Source organism: Ipomoea triloba, chromosome 13 (genome assembly GCF_003576645.1).
Source record: "Ipomoea triloba cultivar NCNSP0323 chromosome 13, ASM357664v1".
Classification (NCBI taxonomy): domain Eukaryota; kingdom Viridiplantae; phylum Streptophyta; class Magnoliopsida; order Solanales; family Convolvulaceae; genus Ipomoea; species Ipomoea triloba.
In genome coordinates this window covers 26553768-26578535 of record NC_044928.1, presented here as the reverse complement: position 1 = coordinate 26578535, position 24768 = coordinate 26553768, and the positions used below count along the sequence as shown (strand labels likewise).

Here is a 24768-nt window from a genome sequence, read left to right as displayed (position 1 = left end):
CAGCCCCCCCCCCCTTCCAACACTCCCTTTCACATACCCCCACACATATTTATACACACACACAAATTCTGCTTCGAAATTAATATATATGGAAAACGATTATATTAAATAGGCCCATAAATTTTTAAAATGTAAAATTAAATCCATTAATTAACATATTATTTTGGTACCTTGAAATCCAAAATCAACGACATTGTGGTCAAGTGACATGTAGTGACTCAGATCATTCAAATGGGAGGTCATGAGTTGAGCCTCAGTGAAGTCGGTATTAACTTTTTGTGTTTCAACATGTTGAGAAAGTATGTATAAACATATACTACAATGTAATAGAGTCATTCATCACTAAGGTGTCGGCTAATAACATGCTAATGGATTTAATTGCATAAGCTTTAAGGTCTATTTGACGCTTTCTTTCTAATATATATAATTTATATACTTCGTATTTGCAAAAAATATATACTTTTTTAATATTATTGTCGGTGCAGCTGGTTATATAATTTCGCTGAATATATGATAATATAAAATTCTTTTTGATATTATAATGAAATTTTTTGGTGAAGAGAGAAGAAATTGAGGGTAATTATATTGTTGGTGCAAGTTGCATGCGTCATTATCGTATATGGCATGGATTATTGTGTCATGCATTTCGCATGGTTTTCACGTCACTCAACCCTACATACACGACTTTACGCATTCAACGCTTTTTCTTCTCCGCCCGGTCCACAAAGAATATTCCGCTACTAGAAAGATTCTTATAAGTTTTATTCTAAAATACTTTTCTACTATTTCTAATTCAGCAAAATAATAATAATAATAATAATAATAATAATAATAATAATAGATAAAAAATAATAAGATCTCTGAGGGTGGACTTTAGCAAGTTTTTCTGATTTTTTTTAATGACTTAGATAAGAGACGAGAGAAAATAAACTAAGATAATGTTTTTTTAGATTTTTTTAACATTAAAAAAAAAAAGTGAACCCAAAAAAAAAAAAAAAAGACGAGATGGGGCACGCTGCGCGCATTAGGATGACCGCCAACTAGAGGCTACACTTTGAGTTGTTATTATTATTATTATTATTATTATTATTATTATTATTATTATTGGTCCTAAATAGCTTGTCAATTTGGGTTTTTAGAGCATAATTATAATTTATAAGTTGCCTAACAGTCTAATACCGTAGATTGTGACCCCACTAATTAAATTATATACGAAAAAACGTTGATTTACCCTAACCCTATTAATTAATTAATTTTGACAAAATAATTTATTATGCGCATAAATGTAGTACTAAGTTTGCCGATGGTAAACACAAAATATAATATAAGTGTATTAAGTAACATTGTTAATCTAAGTCAAACCAATATGAAAATACAAAAAAAAAAAAAAAGAGTATGAATATATTAAATTCTCTAATCCTTAAGGGTCTGTTTAGTTCACGGAAAATATTTGAGAAAAAAATGAAAGTGAAATTTTAGGGAAAAATAATTACCATGAATATAAATTCATTGTTTGGTTGGATTTGGAATTCTAAAGCATAATGTGTATAAAGACGACCTATATGCCCTATATAATATTAATGATAATAAAAGCAATCATAATTTATAAATTAAAATATTTTAATTTATAGAATACATGATTATAATTACATATTTTATTATAATAATGTTATAAATATTATTATAAATATTTGGTGGTAAATATGGGTTTGAACTCATAAAAGATTCATACAACTCATCACAATATATGTATATAATTAAGAAAGAAGGATAAGGGTAGAATAATCCATCTAGTTCAATTTTTTCATTCCCACCTGTCATGAAAAATAAAATACCTTGTCCAACCTCAAATTTTGTTTTCCTCAAATATGAGGAATTAGTTATCCAATGAAAAATAAAATCCATATGAACCAAACACACACAAAAAAAAAAAAAAAAAAAAAAAACAAACAAACAAACAAAAAAAAAAAAACACTTACTCAAATTTTAAGAAAATATTTTATTATGTCTGATATACTATTCTGTCATTGATGTCCATTTGACATGTGATACTAGTTGTTAGGTGAATATAAATGTTATTATTTCATTAACAACTTCAAATTCATTGGAATTGAATGATATTAGAGAAGTGTATGTGCTTTAAAATGTAATGCCATCATTAACTCAGTTTATAAAATTTACCAAATCACTCAATTGGCACATTCAATTATCATGCAACCTGCCTAAATGCGAAACCCAACTCATAATAAATTAAAGCTTTTAACTTCTTTAATTAAAGTGTAATAATAAATATAGTTGACCCACTTATTAGAATTACGAATGTCAGAAGAAAACACGCAGAGGGAACTTGTCTTATTAATAAGGAAGAAAATCTCAGGCATAGATTATATTATAAGAACCATAAAATGGTTTATTTTGTATAGGTTAGATATATATAAAAAAAATTATATTTTTTAAAATATTTCAATGAGATATTTTAAATAACACTTATATTTATATTATATTTCTTAATATATCATTTTAATAATTTGTAATGAACTTACATTAATGATTTTATGAACTTACATAAGTAAATTTATATAGTTATAATTGTGACTTTATAAACCAAGAGTAATGTAGTAATTATGTTTATAAAGTAAGGTTTTCTGTGAAAATTTATCTTTTTTACAGAATAATGAGATGCTTTTCAGATTGTTAAGATCAACCATGTATTTCGAGAAGGCAATAAATGTGCTGATTATCTAGCTAACTTAGGTCAAAGTTCTCCGTGGGGCACAACAACATTGGCTCAACCTCTGAAGGGATAAGGGAACTTCTTAGTCAGGATGCTTTGAGTTCAGCTACTAATAGACTTCGGTAATTACTCGAGTCCTTTGGACTCCTCCCTTTCACAAAAAAAAAAAATAAATAAATAAAAATTATGAGATACTATTTATAAAAAAATATGAGTATTTCAAAAAAAAAATCTTAAATTTGTATGACTTTGGATGTATTTCCCACACATTATGAGGAACAAATGTATAGACTATCTAACAAAATTGAGATAGTTTGGCTAATGGGGGAGAGTGATTGGTGTTGGAGTTATAAGAAACGGGTCCGATTCAATGACCCATTAAAGTTTGGTCAACATAAAAGCCCAAGCAAGTTTACTAGCCCAAGCTTTTGAAATCGGCAAATTATGCTGTGGACCCAGGTCCACCTTGCAAGGTGGACCTGGGTCCAAAACTACGTCGTTTTTGTCTTCTTCTTTGTTTTTTTTTTTTTTTTAGTAAACATATTGCTGAATATAGAGTTGTCCAAAAATGTGCGAATGTAGAGGTTTCAAAGTATGAATGTAGAGTATAGAAATCGTGAATGTAGATTTATGATTGTGTGAATGTAGAGCTGCCCAGAAATGTGTGAATGCGGAGGTTTCAATTTGTGAATATGGAGTACAGAAATCGTGAATGTAGAGTTATGCATGTGTGAATATGTAATAGAGTTAAGAAATTCTAGCAACTTGTAGCCTTGTAATGTGTGAATGTAGAGTTCTCAAGTTGTGAATGTGGAGTATAGGACCTGTGAATATAGAATTTTGAATGTGTGAATGTGGAGTTTACAAATTGTGAATGTAGAGTATAGTGTATGTGAATGTAGAGTATAGTTACTAAACATATAATCCTGTAATGTGTGAATGTAGAGTTTACAAATTGTGAATGTAGAGTATAGTGTATGTGAATGTAGACCCAGGTCCACCTTGCAAAGGTGGACCTGGGTCCACGGCATAACAACCCTTTGAAATCTAATTGGAGAATTGAATATATCTCACATGTCAATGACCTTGTGATTTAGTTGCACGAAATGACTGTCATGAGCTTGAGCCGTAGTGGGAGCCAAAAAATTTATGGAGTCTTTCTCTGTCTGGTTAAGAGTTCGAGTCCACCCGTGTTCACTCCAAAGGCACTGGAGCTGGCACTTGTGGGAATCGAACCCAGGTCCTTCTGAAATCCTACTCCACAAAAGAGCTCACTTACTACTTGAGCTACCCCATTGGGTATTTGGATTAAGAAAAACTATAAATGATTTTGATGTTTGATAGATTGAAGTGTTTTACATAGAAAGATTTGTTCCCAAAAAAAAAAAAAAAACATAGAAAGATTTAATATAAGGGTTTAATTGTAGAATTCGTTAAATTCAATTTTGTTATCTTTAATTAATTAATTCAAATGACAAAAAATTATTATAGAGTTAATACCAGCCAAGGTCCCTCGAGTATAGTGGTTCCGCCATCTATGGTCCTAAACTTTCAAATCGACCCTCCGTCATCCTCCGAATTTCGAAATCGACCTACGGTAGTCCTTCCGTTAAGATTTTCCGTCTCAGTTGTGAAATGTAAGGGCATAATAGTCTTTCATTTAATACCCATCCAAAACAATTCATTTTGCGTTCATAAATTAAAATTAGCCCTCCCTAGCCCTAATCCATTTCTTCTTCACGTAGACCACACATTTGTTGGCATCTTCTTCCTCCCATTTCTTCCTCTAATTTCCATCTTCATGGCAAGAAAGCTATCGACAGGAGAGTCGGTCTAGTGAAGGGAAAAATGGAAGAGTTTCAGTCCCCTCGGATTTCCTCTTAGGTCTTCCTCGTTTGAAGAGTTTCAGCGCGCGTTTATGAAAATCGAAACCTTGTTCTTGGAAAATTCCCACGCACCTGAACCGAAGCAATAATTTGGTTTCTTTCAACGCCAATGTTTTTGGTGTCATTTCTGATTTCTTCGATTCTTTCCCAAATCTCGAGAACGTAATATTATCCTTCAACAACTTAACTGGGTCACTTCCCGGGTCGTTTTCGGGTTCCAAGATACGGATATTGTGACTGGATAACCAGCAGCTAGGGCTCTCTGGTACTACTAGCGTGCTTTCCTCAATGACCCAACTGTCCCAAGTATGGCTCCAAAGGAATGCCTTCACGGGTTAGATTACGGAACATTACGGACTCCAAAATCTCTCCGATTTGCGCCTCGAGGACAACCGATTAACCGGCTTTGTACTCGATTCGTTGCGGAATCTGACGGAAAACAGATTACGATTTTTTTTTTCTGCAGAACAACAAGTTACAGGGCCCAGTTCCCCAATTTCAGTTCCAATTCCAAATCCAGGTAAATCTAGGGAATAACAGTTTCTGCAAGGAAACTCCGGGGGATTGTGACCCGCAGTTCACGGCGCTTCTCGATGTTGCTGCCGATCTCATATATCCAAACCCAATTCGCAACCCCCAATCTTCAACCACAAGCAGAAATTTGAGAAATAAGCAAATAAAGAAAAGAGATTAGTTGTTAGGAATATAGCGGAATAATGCGAAAGCGAATAATCGAAAATTGAGAATTATAGAAGTTAAATAATAGGGAAAATATATAATAATGACAAAATAATAAAATAGAATATATATATTATCACTCAAAAAGAATTAAAGAATGAATAATATATATGTATGCTACGTGAGGTAATTAAAGACAAGGAAAGAAAGAATTCAATTGAGGTGTGAATTACAAAGCAAATTCCTAGAGTATTTATACATTACAAAATTGAGTGAAATGCGGCAAACACAAGGAAATCCAACAATAGCGGTGGAGAAGTGTAGGAACGTGAGCATGCATGCGAAATCATTGGAGGAATGGTCCAAGATTAATTTGAGCCACATATCAATATATCATATTCTAACAATCTCCACCTTGGATCAAATTTATTGCAGAATTAGCAACTGGAACAGCCGACTAAATTCAAGCATTGCTTGAACTTAGTAATAGGAAGAGGCTTAGTAAGCATGTCTGCTGGATTCTCCAATGTGTGAACCTTCTGGACAACAATATCTTCTGCAGCTACAACATCTCGGATGAAATGGTATCTGACATCAATGTGTTTGGTTTTGGCATGATATGTATCATTCTTGGTGAGATGGATAGCACTTTGGCTATCTGAGAACACAACAGTCTGACCTTGTGAAACACCAAGCTCCATAACCAAACCTCGTAGCCAAGTAGCTTCTTTAACACCCTCTGTTGCTGCAATGTATTCTGCTTCAGTCGTAGATAACGCAGCAATAGACTGAAGCGTAGCTTTTCAACTGATAGCACAATTACAAAGAGTGAAAATATAACTGGAAAGTGATCGACGTTTGTCAAGATCACCACCATAATCAGAATCTACAAAGCCCACAATGTCAGTAGATGCAGAAGAACTCCGGTCAAAAACCAAGCCCAAAGAGGAAGTACCTTTTAGGTACCGTAGAATCCATTTAACAGCGTTCCAATGTTCCTTACCAGGGTTGTGCATATAACGGCTCACAACACTTACAGCATGAGCCAAATCAGGTCTAGTGCACACCGTAGCATACATAAGACTACCAACAACACTAGAGTAAGGAACTTTTGACATATAAGCCACATCAACATCAGATTTAGGGCATGAATCAGAAGACAACTTAAAATGTGCACCAAGTGGAGTAGACACAGGCTTACAATTAGACATATTGAATCGATCAAGCACCTTCTCAACATACTTTTTCTGGGATAGATAAAGTTTACCAGCTTGACGATCCATGTGTATCTCCATGCCAAGAATCTTCTTTGCTGCACCAAGATCTTTCATCTCAAACTCATTGCTTAGTTGAGACTTCAACTTCTCAACAAGAGACATGTCAGGGGAAGCAATGAGCATATCATCAACATAAAGTAGAAGGTAAACAAAAGATCCATTAGAAAATTCTTTGAAATAGACACAACTGTCATATTGGCTTCTTGAGAATCCTTGCCCTAGCATACAAGCATCAAACCGCTTGTACCATTGCCTTGGAGCTTGCTTTAACCCATAAAGAGACTTCTGTAGACGGCAAACACAATGTTCCTTTCCAGGAACCTCAAACCCCTCAGGTTGGTACATGTAAAGCTCTTCATCAAGCTCTCCATGTAGGAATGCAGTCTTTACATCAAGTTGCTCCAACTCCAAATCAAAAAGAGCAACAAAAGCAAGTAGTACACGTATAGAGGTATGACGAACAACAGGAGAAAAGATCTCGTTAAAGTCAATACCTTCACGTTGATCGAAACCTCGAACAACCAACCGTGCTTTCCACCGTGCTTTCTCAACCCCAGGGATGCCTTCTTTCTTCTTGTAAATCCACTTACAGCTCAATGGGCATTTACCTTTTGGCAACTCTACCAGCTCCCAAGTTTCATTCTTATGGAGACTTTCTATCTCCTCTTGCATAGCAAGCAACCACTTGGATGAGTTGGCAATCTCCTCTTGCATAGCAAGCAACCACTTGGATGAGTTGGCACAAGAAATAGCCTCAGAATAGAACCACTTGGATGAGTTGGCACAAGAAATAGCCTCAGAATAGCAGGACGGATCACCATCAACCTAAGAAATAGCCTCAGAATAGCAGGACGGATCACCATCAACCTGTTGTGCAACTGAAAGAGCATAAGCAACCAAGTGGGTTTCATCATCACTAGCATACCTAGCAGGTTTTTTAATTGTCCTCCTAGGTCGGTCTTGGGAAATAGAGTGCTCTCGCTGTGGCTGAACGAGAGGCGCAGTGCTAGTAGATGCATCATCTTTAGTATTACCATCAGTGGTAGTAATACTATCAGTAGGCCTGAACTCAAACTCCACCTTCTCACCAGTACTATGCGTATCACCTGTACTGGGAACAACACAATCTTTTCCAGAAGAAAGTAGTGCATTTTCATCAAAAGTGATATCTCGGCTTAGAACGATCTTGTGAGAATCAGAAGACCACAGACGATACCCTTTTGACTCAGAAGCATAACCAAGGAAAATGCATTTGACAGCTCTCGGGTTTAATTTACCCGTACTGGAATGAGCATAAGCAGGACATCCAAAAACTCGTAACATAGAGTAGTCAACAGGATTACCTGACCAAACTTCTTCTGGAATTTTGAAATCGAGGGATGAATGTGGAGATCTATTTACCAAATAGGATACAGTAGAAACGGCTTCAGCCCAAAAGTCACGCCGTTTCCATAACCCAACATTAGAGAGCATACAACGAGCTCTCTCTAATAGAGTCCTGTTCATACGTTCGGCAACACCATTCTGCTGGGGTTTTCCAGGCAAGGTCTTGTGCCTGGCAATTCCTTGTGATGCACAGAACTCAGTGAAATCTGTCTCACAGAACTCCAAGCCATTGTTTGTCCTGAGCTTCTTGACCTTTTTTCCTGTCTGAGTCTCAACGAGAATTTTCCACTTTTTGAAAATAGAAAATGCCTGATTTTTATGTTTCAGGAAATAGACCCAGACTTTACGAGAAAAGTCATCAATAATAGACATAAAATATCTACAGCCTCCCATAGACTGGAATTTAGTTGGTCCCCATAAATCAGAATGTATATATTCTAATACATCTTTAGTACGGTGTGTAGCAGTAGAGAAACTAACCCTCTTTTGTTTCCCAAAAACACAATGCTCACAAAATTGTAATTTACCCGTACCTGAACCGAGGAGGCCTTTCTTGCTCAGGATATGCATGCCTTTCTCACTCATATGCCCCAGACGCATATGCCATAGTTGAGTGAGATCAGCATCAGACACCGATGAGGATACCGCAACTGAACCTGTCACTGTACTGCCATGCAACACGTACAAGCTTCCAAAACGAGAAGCTTTCATAAGAACAAGAGAGCCTTTAATAACTTTCAGAACTCCACCTTCAGCTGTGTACTTGCACCCCAGAGATTCCAAGGTGCCCAATGAAATCAGATTGCGTTTCAAATCAGGAATATACCGAACATTGGTAAGAGTCCTGATAACGTTATCATGAGTTTTGATATGAACACTTCCAATTCCACTAACCTTGCATTGGGCATCATTACCCATCAAGACAACTCCACCATCAACTGGTTCTAGAGAGATGAACCAGTCTTTGTGTGGACACATGTGGAATGTACAACCAGAGTCTAGAATCCACTCAGTGTCGCTCCGTTTGTCACCGGAGCTAACAGATAACATCACATCGCCTTCTGAATCACTCTCAACAACACTAGCTTCAGCAGACTTCTTTTCTCTCTATTGTTTGTTCTTCAGTTTGAAGCATTCAGTCACATCATGACCATGCTTCTTGCAGTACTTACAGGATTTGTTGGACTTACGTCCTTTGGACTTGGATCTAGATTTTTTATTGCTACTCTCCGTTTCAACTGAATGACCCCTAACAATCAAGCCTTCACCTTTGTCCCCAGACTTAGTTTCTAAGTCAAATTTTTCTTTGGACAGTAGGTTCGACTTAACACTGTCGAAAGTTAGGACTCCAAGAGAATTACCATACAGCATAATTTCTTTGAAATGCTTGTATGATTCAGGGAGAGAAACAAGCAATAAAATAGCACGATCCTCATCGTCAATTACGACATCAATATTTTCCAAGTCCAATAAGATAGAATTGAATTCATCCAAATGAGACTGAATTGAAGTACCTTCCGTCATACGGATTGTGTACAGCCGCTCCTTCAGGCGCAGCTTGTTCGCCAGAGATTTGTCCATGTAGCGCGAATCCAGCTCGGACCATAAACCTGACGTAGTCGTCTCACCTATCACCTCACGTAGAACCGATTTAGACAGGCACAATTGAATGGTTGAGCGTGCCTTGTCATCTAAATCTTCCCAATCTTCATCTGTCATTGTAGCCGGTTTCTTCTTCTTCCCAGCTAGCGCTTTCTTCAAACCGTTCTGGGTCAGAACGGCTTCCATCTGAACCTTCCAGATAGAAAAGCTAATTTACCGTCGAACTTCTCGATATCGAACTTGGTAACAGTCGACATCTTTGAAAATAATTCTCAATTAAACTTGGCTCTGATACCACTTGTTAGGAATATAGCGGAATAATGCGGAAGCGAATAATCGAAAATTGAGAATTATAGAAGTTAAATAATAGGGAAAATATATAATAATGACAAAATAATAAAATAGAATATATATATTATCACTCAAAAAGAATTAAAGAATGAATAATATATATGTATGCTACGTGAGGTAATTAAAGACGAGGAAAGAAAGAATTCAATTGAGGTGTGAATTACAAAGCAAATTCCTAGAGTATTTATACATTACAAAATTGAGTGAAATGCGGCAAACACAAGGAAATCCAACAATAGCGGTGGAGAAGTGTAGGAACGTGAGCATGCATGCGAAATCATTGGAGGAATGGTCCAAGATTAATTTGAGCCACATATCAATATATCATATTCTAACAGTGGTGTATAAGTGTAGCGTGGTATTATTTACAGATAGTTCAACAGGGAGATAAAAGCTAAACAGTAAAGAAAATAAACCCAACAAATTTCAGAAAATTTCTACCAATTGAAGGAATTAGAATCTGATATCTGTGGGCTTAGAAATAAGAATCGTATTCTGGGAAATTATTATTGTGTTCTGGTGTTCTGATTCTATATATATATATATCCCTAAGAAGCAGAGATCGGAAGAGAAAATAGAGATTTTTCTTCTTTTTTTTTCTTCTTTTTCCCTGTTGATTTTATGGGTGTTTATGTGGTTTATAGATCGAGGACTCGAGGAGCAGAGGAGATGGCTGGAGTCATAAACACGGTTGGGCCTGCTTTTTAGGTGGGATACAAAAAGAGGCCGATTTTGAAAAGGTAACAAAGATGGGCTAAGTACTTTCATGGAATGCATGTTTGCTTAAAAACAAATGCATTCTGCGAATGCATGTTAGCTTTTCTTTAAAAAAAATAATTAAAAGGTAGAAAATGAGTGTAGGATACGTGTATGTGTACAGTATTGTAGTTTAAATGAAAAAAAGAAAAAAAGATGGTATATATATGTATAAGGAGAAAAAAAATAGTATTGTCCTCATTAAATGATTGTTAGTTAATTAGAATGTACCGCAGTGGGCGGCGCGGTGGGCGGCAGGGCGGTCGCACGGTGAGCAGCGGGTGAGTTTGGGGACTCTGGTAAGTTTTGGGATGAAGTTTTACCGTTTAGTATTGGGATGGAGTAAAATTAAGGTTGTTGGTCTTGGACCCACTATTTAAGTATTTTTATCCTAATATTTCAAAAAATAAATACATAATTACGTATTTATTATTTTGTATTTACATACGGTATTCTTTTCATATTCTCTAAATACAATGTACAGTATTTTAATTTGTAACAAATATTATAAAAGATAACAATGCATTCCGAAGATGCATGTTCAAAAAAGTAAACATGCATCCTACAGTGTAGTATTGCCCATATTTGTATCCCAATTATTTCCGTCCTATTTTTGTATCCCACCTAAAGAGTAGGCCCAACCGGCGAAACCACCCGAGATGGCTGCCTATAGGCAGTATCGTTTTAGGGGAAAACCAGTGGTGCCGGCGACGTGATGTTTAATTACACGTGTCCTCACCTGGAGAGCAAAGTATAAAATGTCATATTTGCCCTCACATTTAACAGCTGAGACGGAAAATCTTAACAGAAGGACTACCGTAGGTCGATTTCGAAATTCCGAGGATGACAGAGGGTCAATTTGAAAGTTTAGGACCATAGATGACGGTACCACTATACTCGAGGGACCTTGGCTGGTATTAACTCAATTATTATAATACAATTTGTTTATAGACACAAATACACAATTGGTATCGGTAAAATATTTTTTTTTCTTCACTTAAGATTTTATTATCTTTTGAGTGAGTGTAAACTATTTTGACAACGACTTTGAAAAGATATTACAATATTCAATTAAGCTTCGTTAACCGAATCAAACAAATAAAATGGGATGGAGGGACTAACATTTTTTATTATCGGATAATTCCCTATCCAAAAGTCATAAGTGTGTTCGAGGTAAAACTCTTGTCACATATCATAATTTTATTGGTGGAGGAAAAAAGAAAGAGTAAAATTAGTCTATTTTTTGTTTGAATAAAAAAGTAAATAAAATTAGTGAGAGTATGAATAATATTACTGTCTCCATATTCTATACTGTCATGATACATTTCTAAAAGAAGATTGCCAAACCATATAAAAACATAAATTATGACAACCATCTTTCATAGCTGAATAACCATCTAAACATGGTGCATTATATTCTATAAGCAAAAACCACTACACAAAAGCATGAAATATGCCCAAGTATCAGCCAAGAATCCATACTTGCCTATATAAACATATACAGATAGAGAAATTAAAGAAACTAAACTAGACTGCACTAAAGGAACACTTTCCCAGTTTTCTCAAAATTCCTACCAGATTTGAATGTGGATGGCTCTGCATCAACCAACATATTCACTACCTCCTTCATGCTTGGCCTTAGATTTGGGAGCTTAGTGGTGCACAGTGTTGCAATCCTCAGCACTTTGATCATCTCATCCTGGACAGCATCCTCAACACCAACCTTAGTGTCAAGAACTGTGATGACGTTTTCGCGGTTTTCGAGCTGAGTTGCAACCCAGTAAACTATGTCCTTTCCTTCTCCATAGGCATCCTCTATAGCGTGTCGTCCGGTCACCAGCTCCAGTAACACCACCCCGAAACTGTACACATCGCTCTTCTCACTCACTCGTAGAGTATATGCCATCTCTGCAGATAGACACATAGAAGTTTAGTCCAATACTGCAATGTAATGTATATGGACAGATGGACTAGTGGAAATAATTGAATGAGATTGTATAGATTGCATATTTATTGTTTATACGGAAAATAGTCAAATAGACCCCTTAACTTTATACCAACTTTTAAAAGTTGCAATTAAGATCATCAATATGTTATTTTAATGCATCCAAGCCAAACTAGTTATTGACCTGTTATAGCCCGTCATTAGGGTTCCAACGAGACTCCAGTTAGCTCTGACAAACAGTCACTGATTATCTTTGAAGAAGGCAACCAACAGGTCACCTTCTCCGGTGGAAAAGGCAACCAGTTTGTCGACTGGTCGCCTTCTTGAAAGGCAACCGGCGACTAACGATCAATTGCTAGAGCTAACTGGAGTCTCGCTGGAACCCTAATGACAGGCTATAACAAGTCAATAACCTTTTTTTTTTTTTTTTTGACTTGGAGGCATGAAAATAACATGTTGATGAGCTTAATTACAACTTTTAAAACTTTAGGAGTCTAATTGATTTTTGATATAAAGTTTAGGTCTATTTGAGCATTTTCCCTTACGTGTATATATATTGTGTTCAACAGAAATAACTATTTGTTGGAGCATACCTGGAGCCATGTAACCATGAGTGCCTGCAAAACAACTGAACTCTGATCCTCTTGGAGAAACTTCTGAGATCTTTGCAACACCAAAGTCAGAAACTTTTGCTTCATAGCTCTCATCAAGAAGAATGTTGGTCGATTTGATATCTCTGTGAATGATAGGCGGGGAGCAATCGTGGTGCAGATACGCGATTCCTTTAGCAGCCCCGAGAGCGATTTTGTACCTCAGATCCCAGTCCAGTTCTGGTTTACCACTTTTGATTTCATGGTGAAGTGCCTGGAAAAGATTACCATTTGGCATGTACTCAAAAACCAAGAAATTTGAGCCTTCCTTGATGAGACTGGCATAAAGTTTCACTATATTTCTGTGTCTGATACTTCCCAGAATTTCCATTTCTCTGCTCAGAAGTTTAACTCCATTTCCCTTCCAGAGCTTCTTTATAGCCACTGTGCCACACCCTTTCTTTAAGTCCAGTTTATACACTTTTCCTGTCCCTCCACTGCCAATCAAACTGTCCTCGTCCACATTGCATATTTCGTCTGCATCAAACTCGATTTGGTGGAAGCTTTCGAGCTTCCATTTTCGGTCCAGCCCCTTCGATTCTCCACAGCGTTTCTCAGTATCGGTCTCACTATACTTGTGGCTCCAATAACTTGCGACTAGTAAGCCACACAAGAGAACAGCCAAGGCAAATAGAACAATTAAGAGAACAGCCAATCTTTTCTTCATCGTTTCGTGGTGAGAGCCCTTTCCATCACAAGAGCTTAGCTCGGTGTTGAATTGGGCTTTGATGGTGTGATCAACACAGAGTTCTTTGTTCCCGAGAAACGCCTTGTCTCCGTGCATTGTTAGAAAATCATTTGACACTTCCCCAGACAGCTGATTGTTAGACAGATCGATTAACGAGAGCTTCAGATTGTCTAAGCCTCTCGGGATTAGGCCTGTCAGCTTGTTGCTGGAAAGATTCAGGGAATTCAGAGAGGCCATCGTTGTAATAGACTCAGGAATGCTACCACTAAGATGATTTGAAGCAAGGTTTAAGTCTGCGAGGCGTGAGCATTGACCAAACTCTGCTGGAATTGAGCCTGTAAACGAGTTTTTCTCGAAATGCAAGGACGATATCTGATTTAACAGCCCGAGTTCAGATGGCAATGGTCCCGAGAAATCGTTGTTATCCAAGTGAAGCCTCTGCAGCAGTGTGAGTTTGCCAAGTTCTCCCGGGAGCTCACTCGAGAACTTGTTGTTGGACAATATTAATTGTTCCAAGGTTGTAGCAGCCCCAATTCTTGGAGATATACCTCCAGTGAAACTATTATAACTGAAATCCATCATGTTCAGGCTTGGAAGTGCCCAAACCCCATCCGGGATTTTCCCCGAGAGTTGATTCTTTGTGACCCTCAGCCTCACTAAGCCCTTACAGGAGCCATAAGTGTCTGGAAATTCCCCAGAAAAGCTGTTTTCTACTGCAACCAACTGCTGCAAGTTCCCATTCTGGCACAAGTACTTCGGGAACGAACCAGAAAACTTATTCTCTGACAAGTCTATGGCATTCAATGGCGAAAACCTGCCAAGATTTTCTGGGATTTCTCCAGTAAAGCTATTCATGTAGATAGAAAAGGCAAAAAGATGCTCCATATCCCCAAAACCGGGAGGGAGTTCTCCCGAGAAGTTGTTCTTGAAGACATGAAAAACGGTTAAAAATCTCAGCTTTCCAATCCCTGGAGGGAGAGCCCCATACATTTTGTTGTTAGAAACATCAAATTGCTGCAGAAGGGTGAGCTCCGCGATTTCCAGAGGGAGTTCCCCGGTGAGATCATTTTCGTAGAGCTCAATTTGCAGCAGATTTCTCATCTTCCCAATCAACTTCGGGATATTTCCTGAAACCTGATTCCTGCAAATATCCAATGTCTGCAGTTTTTCTAGTCCAAAAATGGATTCTGGGATTTCCCCACTCAAATTGGAACCAGCTAGATAAAGCCATGTCAAGTTCTTCAAATTCCCAAGGCTCTCAGGAATCATTCCCTCATTGTAGCTGTTATCCCCAAGGCCTAGTCCAATCAAACCAGTCAGATTTCCAGGCCAAGTTGGAAAATCTCCAGAAAAGTAGTTGATGGACAAATCAAGAATCTCCAAGCCGGTCAGCTTGGATAAATCAGGTATGGTGCCACTCAAGCTATTCCCCGTCACATTCAAGACTCTAAGACCCGTAAAATTGGCTAATTCGCCCGGGAGAGCCCCAGACAATAAGTTCGAAGGTAGCACTATAGAAGCAAGGCTCTTGAGCAAAAAAATAGACGGAGATATCACCCCCGAAAGGTTCTTGGAGTCCAGGGAAATTCCTGTAACCAAACCAGTGTTTCGATCACAAGTAATTCCATAAAACCGACAGGGCGATTCTGTATCTTTCCAAGACTCCAAGTGATTCAGAGGATCAATAATCTGCCTTTTGAATTCAAGAAGGGCCTGAGTCTCTACATTGAGTGAACTGGACCTGGACGGAACGAAAAACAGAAACAGAAACACGAAAATGGAAAGAATCCCGAGGGGCTGCAGCTCAATGTTCCTGGCCATCGTGCAAGCTCAGCGGGGCAAAATGGTTATATCTCACACGGGGAAAACAAATTCAAAACCGAACAGGGGCTCCATTATTGCATTAGCTGAAACAATAAGATCAGCAATCAAAAACCAATCAGTAAAGTAAAGAATATAGTATTTGTGAAAATGAACAGATCTTTCTGGTAAACCCAAGTCTGCTTTTTTTGTTTTTTAATGATTCTATGAAAGCAATCTATACCTAATCAAATAATTGTCACATTTGTTAACCAATTTTGAATAGAAAAAATGAAGCACTTAGGAAGTTAGGCTTAGCTGTTTATGTAATGAAAAAGAAACAGAAGTTACTTACAAACACAAACAGACAAATGACTGCTTAAGATGCCTTTTTGGCTTTATTTGTTGATTCAGGATGAGATTATATCACAAAAACAATCTCACTTTAAAGCAACTCATCAATGCATCATTTCACCTACCCTTTACAAAAGTTACTTTCTTTTCCGTTTCCTTTTAAGTAAAACATGAAAACAATAGTGAATACAAGGCAACCTGGACTGGTTTACCTCTCAGCGGGGAGACCTATTGGTTTTCTTGATTTGAGCTGGTCAGCTACGGGCAACCTAGACTGGTTTACCTCTCAGCGGGGAGACCTATTGGCTTTCTGATCAACTGCGGGCAACCTAGACTGGTTTACCTCTCAGCGGGAATACCTATTGACTTTCTGATCAACTACGGACAACCTAGACTGGTTTACCTCAGTGTGATCCTTTGACGGCTAGGGTCATCTGACCTTATAGTTATATTAGTGGGCACTTTACCAACTACCCATGTTGGTTAAACTGAATAGTCTTTTACTGTCTGATACAAGAAAATTCACCATGTAGTTTGTGTTATGCATGATAGATCTCAGAATTTATTGTGCCTCAAGTACAGAAGTAATTACTCATTCCATTACTGAACAATCATTCTATACACATATTTGAATTTAACACACACAAAAAGAGCAAAGGAAGTTAGCAACATGGATCTACTTAATTACTGCTAGTGTTCTTCAAACTTCAGAGGACTCTCCATACAGTGGTAAAAGTAAAAAAGAAAAGAACTTTACTAAGTGATTAACTTGCCACTGCAACTATGCATCATAGAGTGGTGAAATTTTAAGAAGCAGATTCATTCTTCCCCACACACAAACACCCCACAATGACAAAGAGAAACTGAAGAAATATTAAACAGGAAATAGAAAAGTTACCTTAAATGGGTTTTCTTTCCCCCCCCCTTTTTTTTTTCTCCCTGCAAGAAGTCAAGGTGTCAAGCAGCTTTCTCCTTTGTTTTCCTCAAGGGCAAAATGAGAAACAAAAAAGAGAAGTGGTAGAGCTTGGAAGGAACTGAAAAGACTTGCAGAGTTTTCAGAAATCTTGGAATATGGAGAAGAGAAACTTCAAAAATAAAAAAGAAAGTACACTCCAATCCCGAGGATCTCACCGTCCTACTTAAAACTTTAACGAAAGAGGTTAATCGTAAGATGTGTCTATAAGATTAAAACGTTTTACGGAGATAATCTTCTTGATACATAGGGAAGAAAAGAAGATGTTTCTTCAGCTTCTGAGAGTAAAAAGTGAGATAGAGGAGGAAAGCAGTGCTACAAATCTTTATTCAAATGAGAATTGATTACAGAAAATGACAAAGGGAGAAGAACAGATAAGGAATAAGGAATAAGAAAGTAGTACTATACAGGTGTAAATTAAATCTTGATAATCTTATAAACTTTAATATACACCAGTACTCTAAAACACTTGTTATTTAATTTACAACTATTTATGTTACAAGGTTTGATAGATCATCATTAAAATTGGGAATGATGTGATGATGATCATGAAGGAAATGTTATTGATTTTATATCATGTGTTCAGTTCAGTTCACCCAATTAATTATATGCAAGAAGGTGACAAAAAATGCTAGCTGTGACCTATGTAGAATTATGTTGGGGACTATTGAATCAGCCTGCCAAAAAGGTGCAGTCTTTGATAGAGACACACCTCATCTCTTTGGTTTTCACTGTTATGAATGCTATGGGTTTATACTATTTCACCTATAAGAAATAGTGAAGTTCAATAATTGTTAGTTTTATTTTTTGTTGGTACATATGATGAAGATGGCTTGAAAGAATTCTAACTCAATTTGACTTAGGATTGAACATAAACTCTATTGTAATAGTTAGTGAGTAAAAATTTGACAAATTTCATGAATTGTTCAACAATATAACTACAAAAATTGTAAGAGCAACTTCAAAAATGTACTTTTTCTTTTATGATTTTTATGACATTTAGGTTCAAGTAGATGAGAGATTGCAACAAATAAGAATAAAGCTCAATAGTCTCTATAGGTGCGCCTAATAAAGTTGTATCTCTACATGTGCGCGTTAGGCAGCGCGTAACAAGTCTTTAATATTTTAATTTTTATTCTTTTACTTTTTGTATTTTTTTGTTCCTTTTTTCTCCTTCCCTCTCTTACACGACTCTTCAAAAATTGTGAAAAAATCAGCATGGATAAGCTTGCTCTAAATTCATTATTATTCTCTTAAAAGTTCAAATGCATTGAATTTTTTTTAAAAATATTATTTTTTATTTTAAATTTAATAGAGCGTGTCGGGCAATGTGCCACGTTATAAATTGTAAATGAATTGAGATGAGTAGAGTAGTGGCTGCTGTAGTGCAGTCCACTAGTGAATGCAATCAATCCAAAGATGTTGATTTTGTTTTTGAAGAATTTAATTATAATCTCAAATAAATGACAAAGCTTTCAAGCCGACTTTTACTCCTCAGTGTTCACACTTCAAATCAAAGAGCATTATATGGATTTTTTTTATTTTTTTTTGAGTACACATTATATGGAATTTATTTTTGTTAACTTTTATTTGTTGCCACATTTAATCCTTCTAACAAATTCTTCAGTAAAAATAATCGAAATATGTCACATTTCCAATTCAAAATCATACTAGCTTAAACTATAAATATAATGTTTTCTACGAGAAATGTGATCAAAATGACTAACAACAACAACAAAATGTCTTGTACTACTTAATGTAACACAAATAATACATGTAGACTAAATGTGAAAGTAATGTTATTGTCAAAAGTGAAAATCACTCATTTTGTATATATATATATATATATATATATATATATATATATATATATATATATATATATGATGACGGTTCAAAAGTGTAGTTGAGTTGGTGGAGTATGATTTTCATACCAGAAGGCTACGCTTTCAGTTATTGCCAATCTAGTGCGATTTACCTCTTTTGTGCGGTATACATCCTTGGATAATGTTAACAATTATAACTTTTCTCGTCACTAAGAAAAAAACGATGATGGATAATAACTTTATTTGTTCTTCACGACACAATAATAAAAAATATTCATATGATGTCATATGCATGTAAATCATGTGATTAAAGTCGTTTTGAAAATGATTTCATATTTTTCATTAATTTTTGTAACGATAAATCATGTGTCACACATGCATCTACATACGAACTACTTTACATCATAAATACGTGCAAATAAATTATATTCGAAGGATGATCGCAGTAATAATTTTTTGGCAACATCATTATAGTATATATTTATCATGCTTGTTAGTCGTTATACAAGATTATATTTCTTTGTGAAATTTAACAATGACATCATTAAACCACAATTTACTCGACAATTTTTATGTAGTTAAAAAAAAAAAGAAAATTAAGTAAATGATGACAAAAGGTGAAACTAAAGGAGGTGGAAAAAAAAAATTAGTGTATGTAATTGGGGTAGATTCTCTAGAAGAAAATGACATATATATATAATGGTGCAGGGGCCAAGGGGGCGATTGTACAATCTAGCTTTGGACCTACTAATATCAATTAGTGTATAGTGGTGGGCATTGTGCTATTGACCTCAGTCAACCCTATTAATTGTTTTGCTCCTGACTTCACTTTCACGCTGTTGCATATGATGTGATGCATGGGTCAAAATCGACCTAATTTAACTTTTTCAAAACAAGTTTTAAATAAGGTTTTGTTATCTACTAGATCAATGTATTTGTGTAAGATAAATATTTATTATTAAAAAATGTAAATTATACTCCGTATATGGAGTGAAACTTTGGTCACATATATGCATGCCATGATTTATTGATAGAAGAGAATAGAATAATAAAAACTACAAATTGCTCCTTTTTTTTTTTAGTACTACTGACTCTGTTACAATGTAGTATTTGTTCATAGCTACTTTCTCAACCTACTGAAGCACAAAGAGTCAAAGTTGCCTCCACTGAGGCTCGAACCCACTCCCATCATCCTGTATGAATGAAAATACGTACACTACATAAGCATGGAGTAAGAAATGAAGGTATGTGTAGTATTACTCTTAAAATATGCGTGTAAAAAGTATATACTAGTCTTAAGAATTATCAATATATATATTTTTATTTCTTTCAATCTATCTTATGCATATACTAAGCTACAACGATTTGTACAAATTAATGAAACTGTAATTTAGTTTTGGACTTTTTAGATTCAAAATTTTATCAAAAGTTTCATTAAATATATATGTGACATTTTGTTCCTAGCCAATAATTCAAAGAAGTTCTTTTTGGATTAAACACTAAAAACTCGTCATATCAACCATTTGGTGAAACTTGTGATCCATCAAATATTATCATTCAATTTTATACGAATTGGGAAGCATCAAGCTTTTTCAATTCTTTGGTTCTTAATGTACGTGCCTTTTCATTTGACACCTATGTCGCAACTATGTGGCTCTCCAGAAGATTAGAGAATCGAATCCCCGTGGTGGAGTATTGATTCTTTGGATTAAAACAGATGGAGAAAGTATATTGAACAGATACTATCTTGTGCTCAGTTGACACCTCTATGGCTTTCCTAACAGATACTACATTGTAATAGATAAAATATATTGAACAGTGTCTTTGCAGTGACATATTTTTGGTGGAATTGTATTTGTTAGAGATATAAATAAAAATGTGTACAAATTTTATCAATAAAGTACATGACATAGTAGAAATTTTATAAATTTATTAGTATCAACTCATGAAGTTAATAATTATCTTTGATTCTCATTTTGTAAACATAATACACCAATCAAATTGATCAATTAATAATAATATAAGAATAAAAAAAAAAAAGATTGTTTAAACACACACACACATACATATATCTACAGTAATTGTATTCTTTAAACTTTAAACGGGAGACTCGCAATATCTTGTATTAAGAAGACTTTGTGCGACAAGTTCGATTGACATGATATTGACAAGAATAAAACATGTAACTTTTTAAGTATAAAAATTATATATATTTCACCCACTCAGTCACTAGATAATGTAGTTTACTTATTACGGAGTATTATATTACAAGTGATGTTAGTGGTAGTGTGTTTGACCAACAAGGAATTGTTGAAATTGGTAGAATCATGAGCAACTACTTGGGTGAGTAGCTTCTAGAATGAATGAACAATTAACATAGAATAGGGATAAAATAAGACTATCTAGATTAGTCTAATTCTAACGTAAATATGGTCTTATATATATAATGCTTGTTATTCTTAGTTGACTAAGGACAACTACACTCTCTTTTAAAACTCACCTCTCGATATTTAGCTTTTGGTGTATGTGACATTATTGCTCAACTAATTAATTTGTATATTTAATTAATACAATAGATTTAAAAAACAAAACTTATAATAATAAGATCGACCAATAAATGAGAGATAATAATAAATATAACAAATTTAATAAGTACATAAGGCGATGAAAATTAAGATGTAAAATTTTTTTTAAAAAAAATATTTATTTTAAGCTAAAATAGTGGTATTTAAATGTTTTTTTTTAAGAAAAGAAAAAAGCATCTTGGATAGTTGAGGTGGTGACAAGACTAAACCTAGGTTATGTGATTCCAAATGTGAAAAATGGCATTTTTGGATGGAATTTCTGCCGATTAAGCTTCTCCAACAAGGTGAGGCTTCACCTTCTAGAATATTGCCACTATATCACTAATTTTGTATTTTCGTATTTTATTATTTTTTATCAAATATCTTGTTACTCCATTTTTAACTTATTCCTTGGAGATATACGCTTGCATTAAATTGACTTCATACTTATCTCCATTTTAATTTTTGTATGTATAATTAATTAACATTTTAAATTTATTACACTCTAAATAGTACCCCGTATATACTTATAACTTATTTCACGTGATCTGCATTAATTAAAAAACGTATATAAATAACAAGTTAGAAGAATTAATAAGTGCAGTGGAGTATCAATTCATTCATAGTGTCGAAGGATTTGATTATTGTATGTGTGGAACACATATAATATATATTTTATTGGATCCGATGCTAATTGTATAAAAAAAATTTGCAAGTATTTATCAAATGATATGTCATGTATGTATGTCATAAGCACTTGATATAATTGGAATTGAACAAAATCATATTGATATATTGAAAAGTCGTTGGTCCATATAGCATCGTCTAAGAAAATACTCCGTAATATATATCAACAAATTCACCAAATAAATATGTAGGCAATTTTAACAATAATTTTATATTCTCATTTTAGGATGTAAACTTTATAAATTTGGGACCTCGATACACTTGCACTACAAGAAAACAATAAAATGTAAAAATATTTAATAACGGATTAAATAACAAAAGTTTAAATACATATACATATTTCAATACTTTATCTAAAAAAAATTATTGATAAATTTAATACTTATAGATTTTAATAATTTATCTAATTCCTTTTATAAATGTAATGTTTTTTGGAATTCCGAATAAAAATATGTAAATGTATAAAGTCTATTTTATGTTGGATTGATGAGCTATATTTGTGGACATAGTGATAAATTCATTAATAATATTTTGACTAGCAGGTAGGTCCAGGCCACCAGAATGTCTCATTCTGAAAGAGAAATAAATAAACACAATAAGAGTATAAATTTTATTTTTATTTATTTACAAAGAAAATAATCAGTTATTTGGATTTGTCAGGCACGAATTTTGTTCTGCGGTCATACAAACAATCAGATGTGGTGGACTGGTGTCTGGTGGTCACTTTCTCAATCAATTCAGAAAAGTAATTTATCGATTAATATTGGATTATCTTTACTACAACTAGCTTGAAATAATAATAATAATAATAATAAATGTTTTGTCGTAACTAAATATCACAGTATTATGTACACATATTTTTAAAATATGAAAAAGACGAAGAAGTTTCTTCATTTCATCTCCGGGCCCGAGACACAAAAGTTTCTTACTGTACTCTGCGAAGACAAAGACGGGGTAGGGCGGGATTTTAAAAAAAAAAATTATTGAAATAAATTTTTAATAGAATGACCACTATGTCAAATAACCAAAGAAGCATGTCAAATTTGATCGAATTACATAATTTTAGATAGTTTATAGACTTAATTGTATTTTTTTTTTTTATATAGATGAGGTCCAATTACACTTCTGAATTTAGTTCAATAACTAATTTGAACATTTTTCTATAAATAAACTAAAATAAAAGTCTCGTGCCTAGCTTGGGGCCGGCCCAAAAGAGGCACAGGGTAGGCCCGACACAAAACTGGTCCAAGTAATTTACAATCAATCCCAGTCTATACTTGGTATTATTTAGTTATCATATTACTTTGATAAAAGATTAATAAAAAAAAAAAACTTAAAATCTTATCGAACATTGAATATAGTTGCATACAGTCTACTCCCCTAAGATCCCACCTTTTTGGTGAATAACCAAAAATTTCTTTTGTTTTATGCATGCAATTAATAAGTTTATGGCGAATACTACATCTTTTACTTCTGTAATTAACAATTTAATTATAGATGAATCAACAATATGAATTTGAAAGTTGACAGAATCAAAAGTGCAGCCAAAGGCTTTATCTTGTCTTAAAAAGGACTCCATAGTTTGCAACGAGATAAAATGTGAGTGTTTGAATATTAAGCTCAGTGTAAAATGAAAAGATAAATGATAGAAAAATTGAGTCAAAAACATTTACAGCCCGTTTGGTTCGCTGAAAAATATTTGAAGGAAATGAAATTCAAATTTCATGGAAAACAAATTAGCAGGAAAATAGATTCCATTGTTTGGTTGGTGGAAAATAAATTACTGGGAATATAAATGACATTGTTTGGTTAGGTTTGGAATGGTAAGGAATAATGAGTATAATGACATATTTAACACTACACAATAATAATAAAAGAGTAATTAATAAAGTAGGGTGATTTTTCAAAAAATAATAATAATAAAGTAGGGTGAGGGTAGAATTGTGATACTAGTTTTCCATGGAAAACAAAATACCTAAGATTTGCTAGGAAAACATTTTCCTCATTGTTAAGGAAAACTTTTTCCCATGGAATTTGTTTTCCATCCAACCAAACAACATAAAACACCATTTTCCCCCACTTTAAGGAAAACATTTTCCATGAAAAATGTTTTTCATCCAACCAAACACCCCCTTAGTGTTTTTTTTTTTGAATACTACTGACTCTATTACAATGCACTTAGGGCTGTTAACAAACCGAACATAAACGAACGGAGGTTGTTCGTGTTTGTTTGTTAAGGATTTTGGGTTGTTCGTGTTCGTGTTCGTTTGTTAAGCTTTTTGAAAATCCTGTTCGTGTTCGTTTGTTAAGCGTTCGTTAACGTTCGCGAACACGTTCACGAACATGTTCGTTAACGTTAACGAACACATTCACGAACTTGTTCACGAACGTTGACAAACACGTTCACAAACATGTTCATTTACGTTCATGAACACTTAATAACCAAACACCTGCACATGTTCGTGAACAAGAAAATAATCTACGTTTACGAACAATTATATATATATATATATATATATATATATATATATATATATATATATATATATATATATATATATATATATATATATATATATATATATATATATATATATATATATATATATAT

General features: G+C 34.6%; 1 protein-coding gene across 1 annotated transcript; it reads right to left on the bottom strand.

Moving 5' to 3' along the window:
• Nucleotides 1-11951: 11951 nt before the first annotated feature.
• On the bottom strand, nt 11952-17497 carry LOC116001015 (receptor protein-tyrosine kinase CEPR2-like). Its single transcript, XM_031240915.1, has 3 exons — nt 17006-17497; nt 13209-15860; nt 11952-12578 (listed from the first exon to the last, which is right to left on the bottom strand). The coding sequence occupies exons 2-3, from the start codon at nt 15772-15774 to the stop codon at nt 12208-12210; spliced, it is 2937 nt and encodes a 978-aa protein (XP_031096775.1). The 5' UTR covers nt 15775-15860; nt 17006-17497; the 3' UTR covers nt 11952-12207.
• Nucleotides 17498-24768: the final 7271 nt, after the last annotated feature.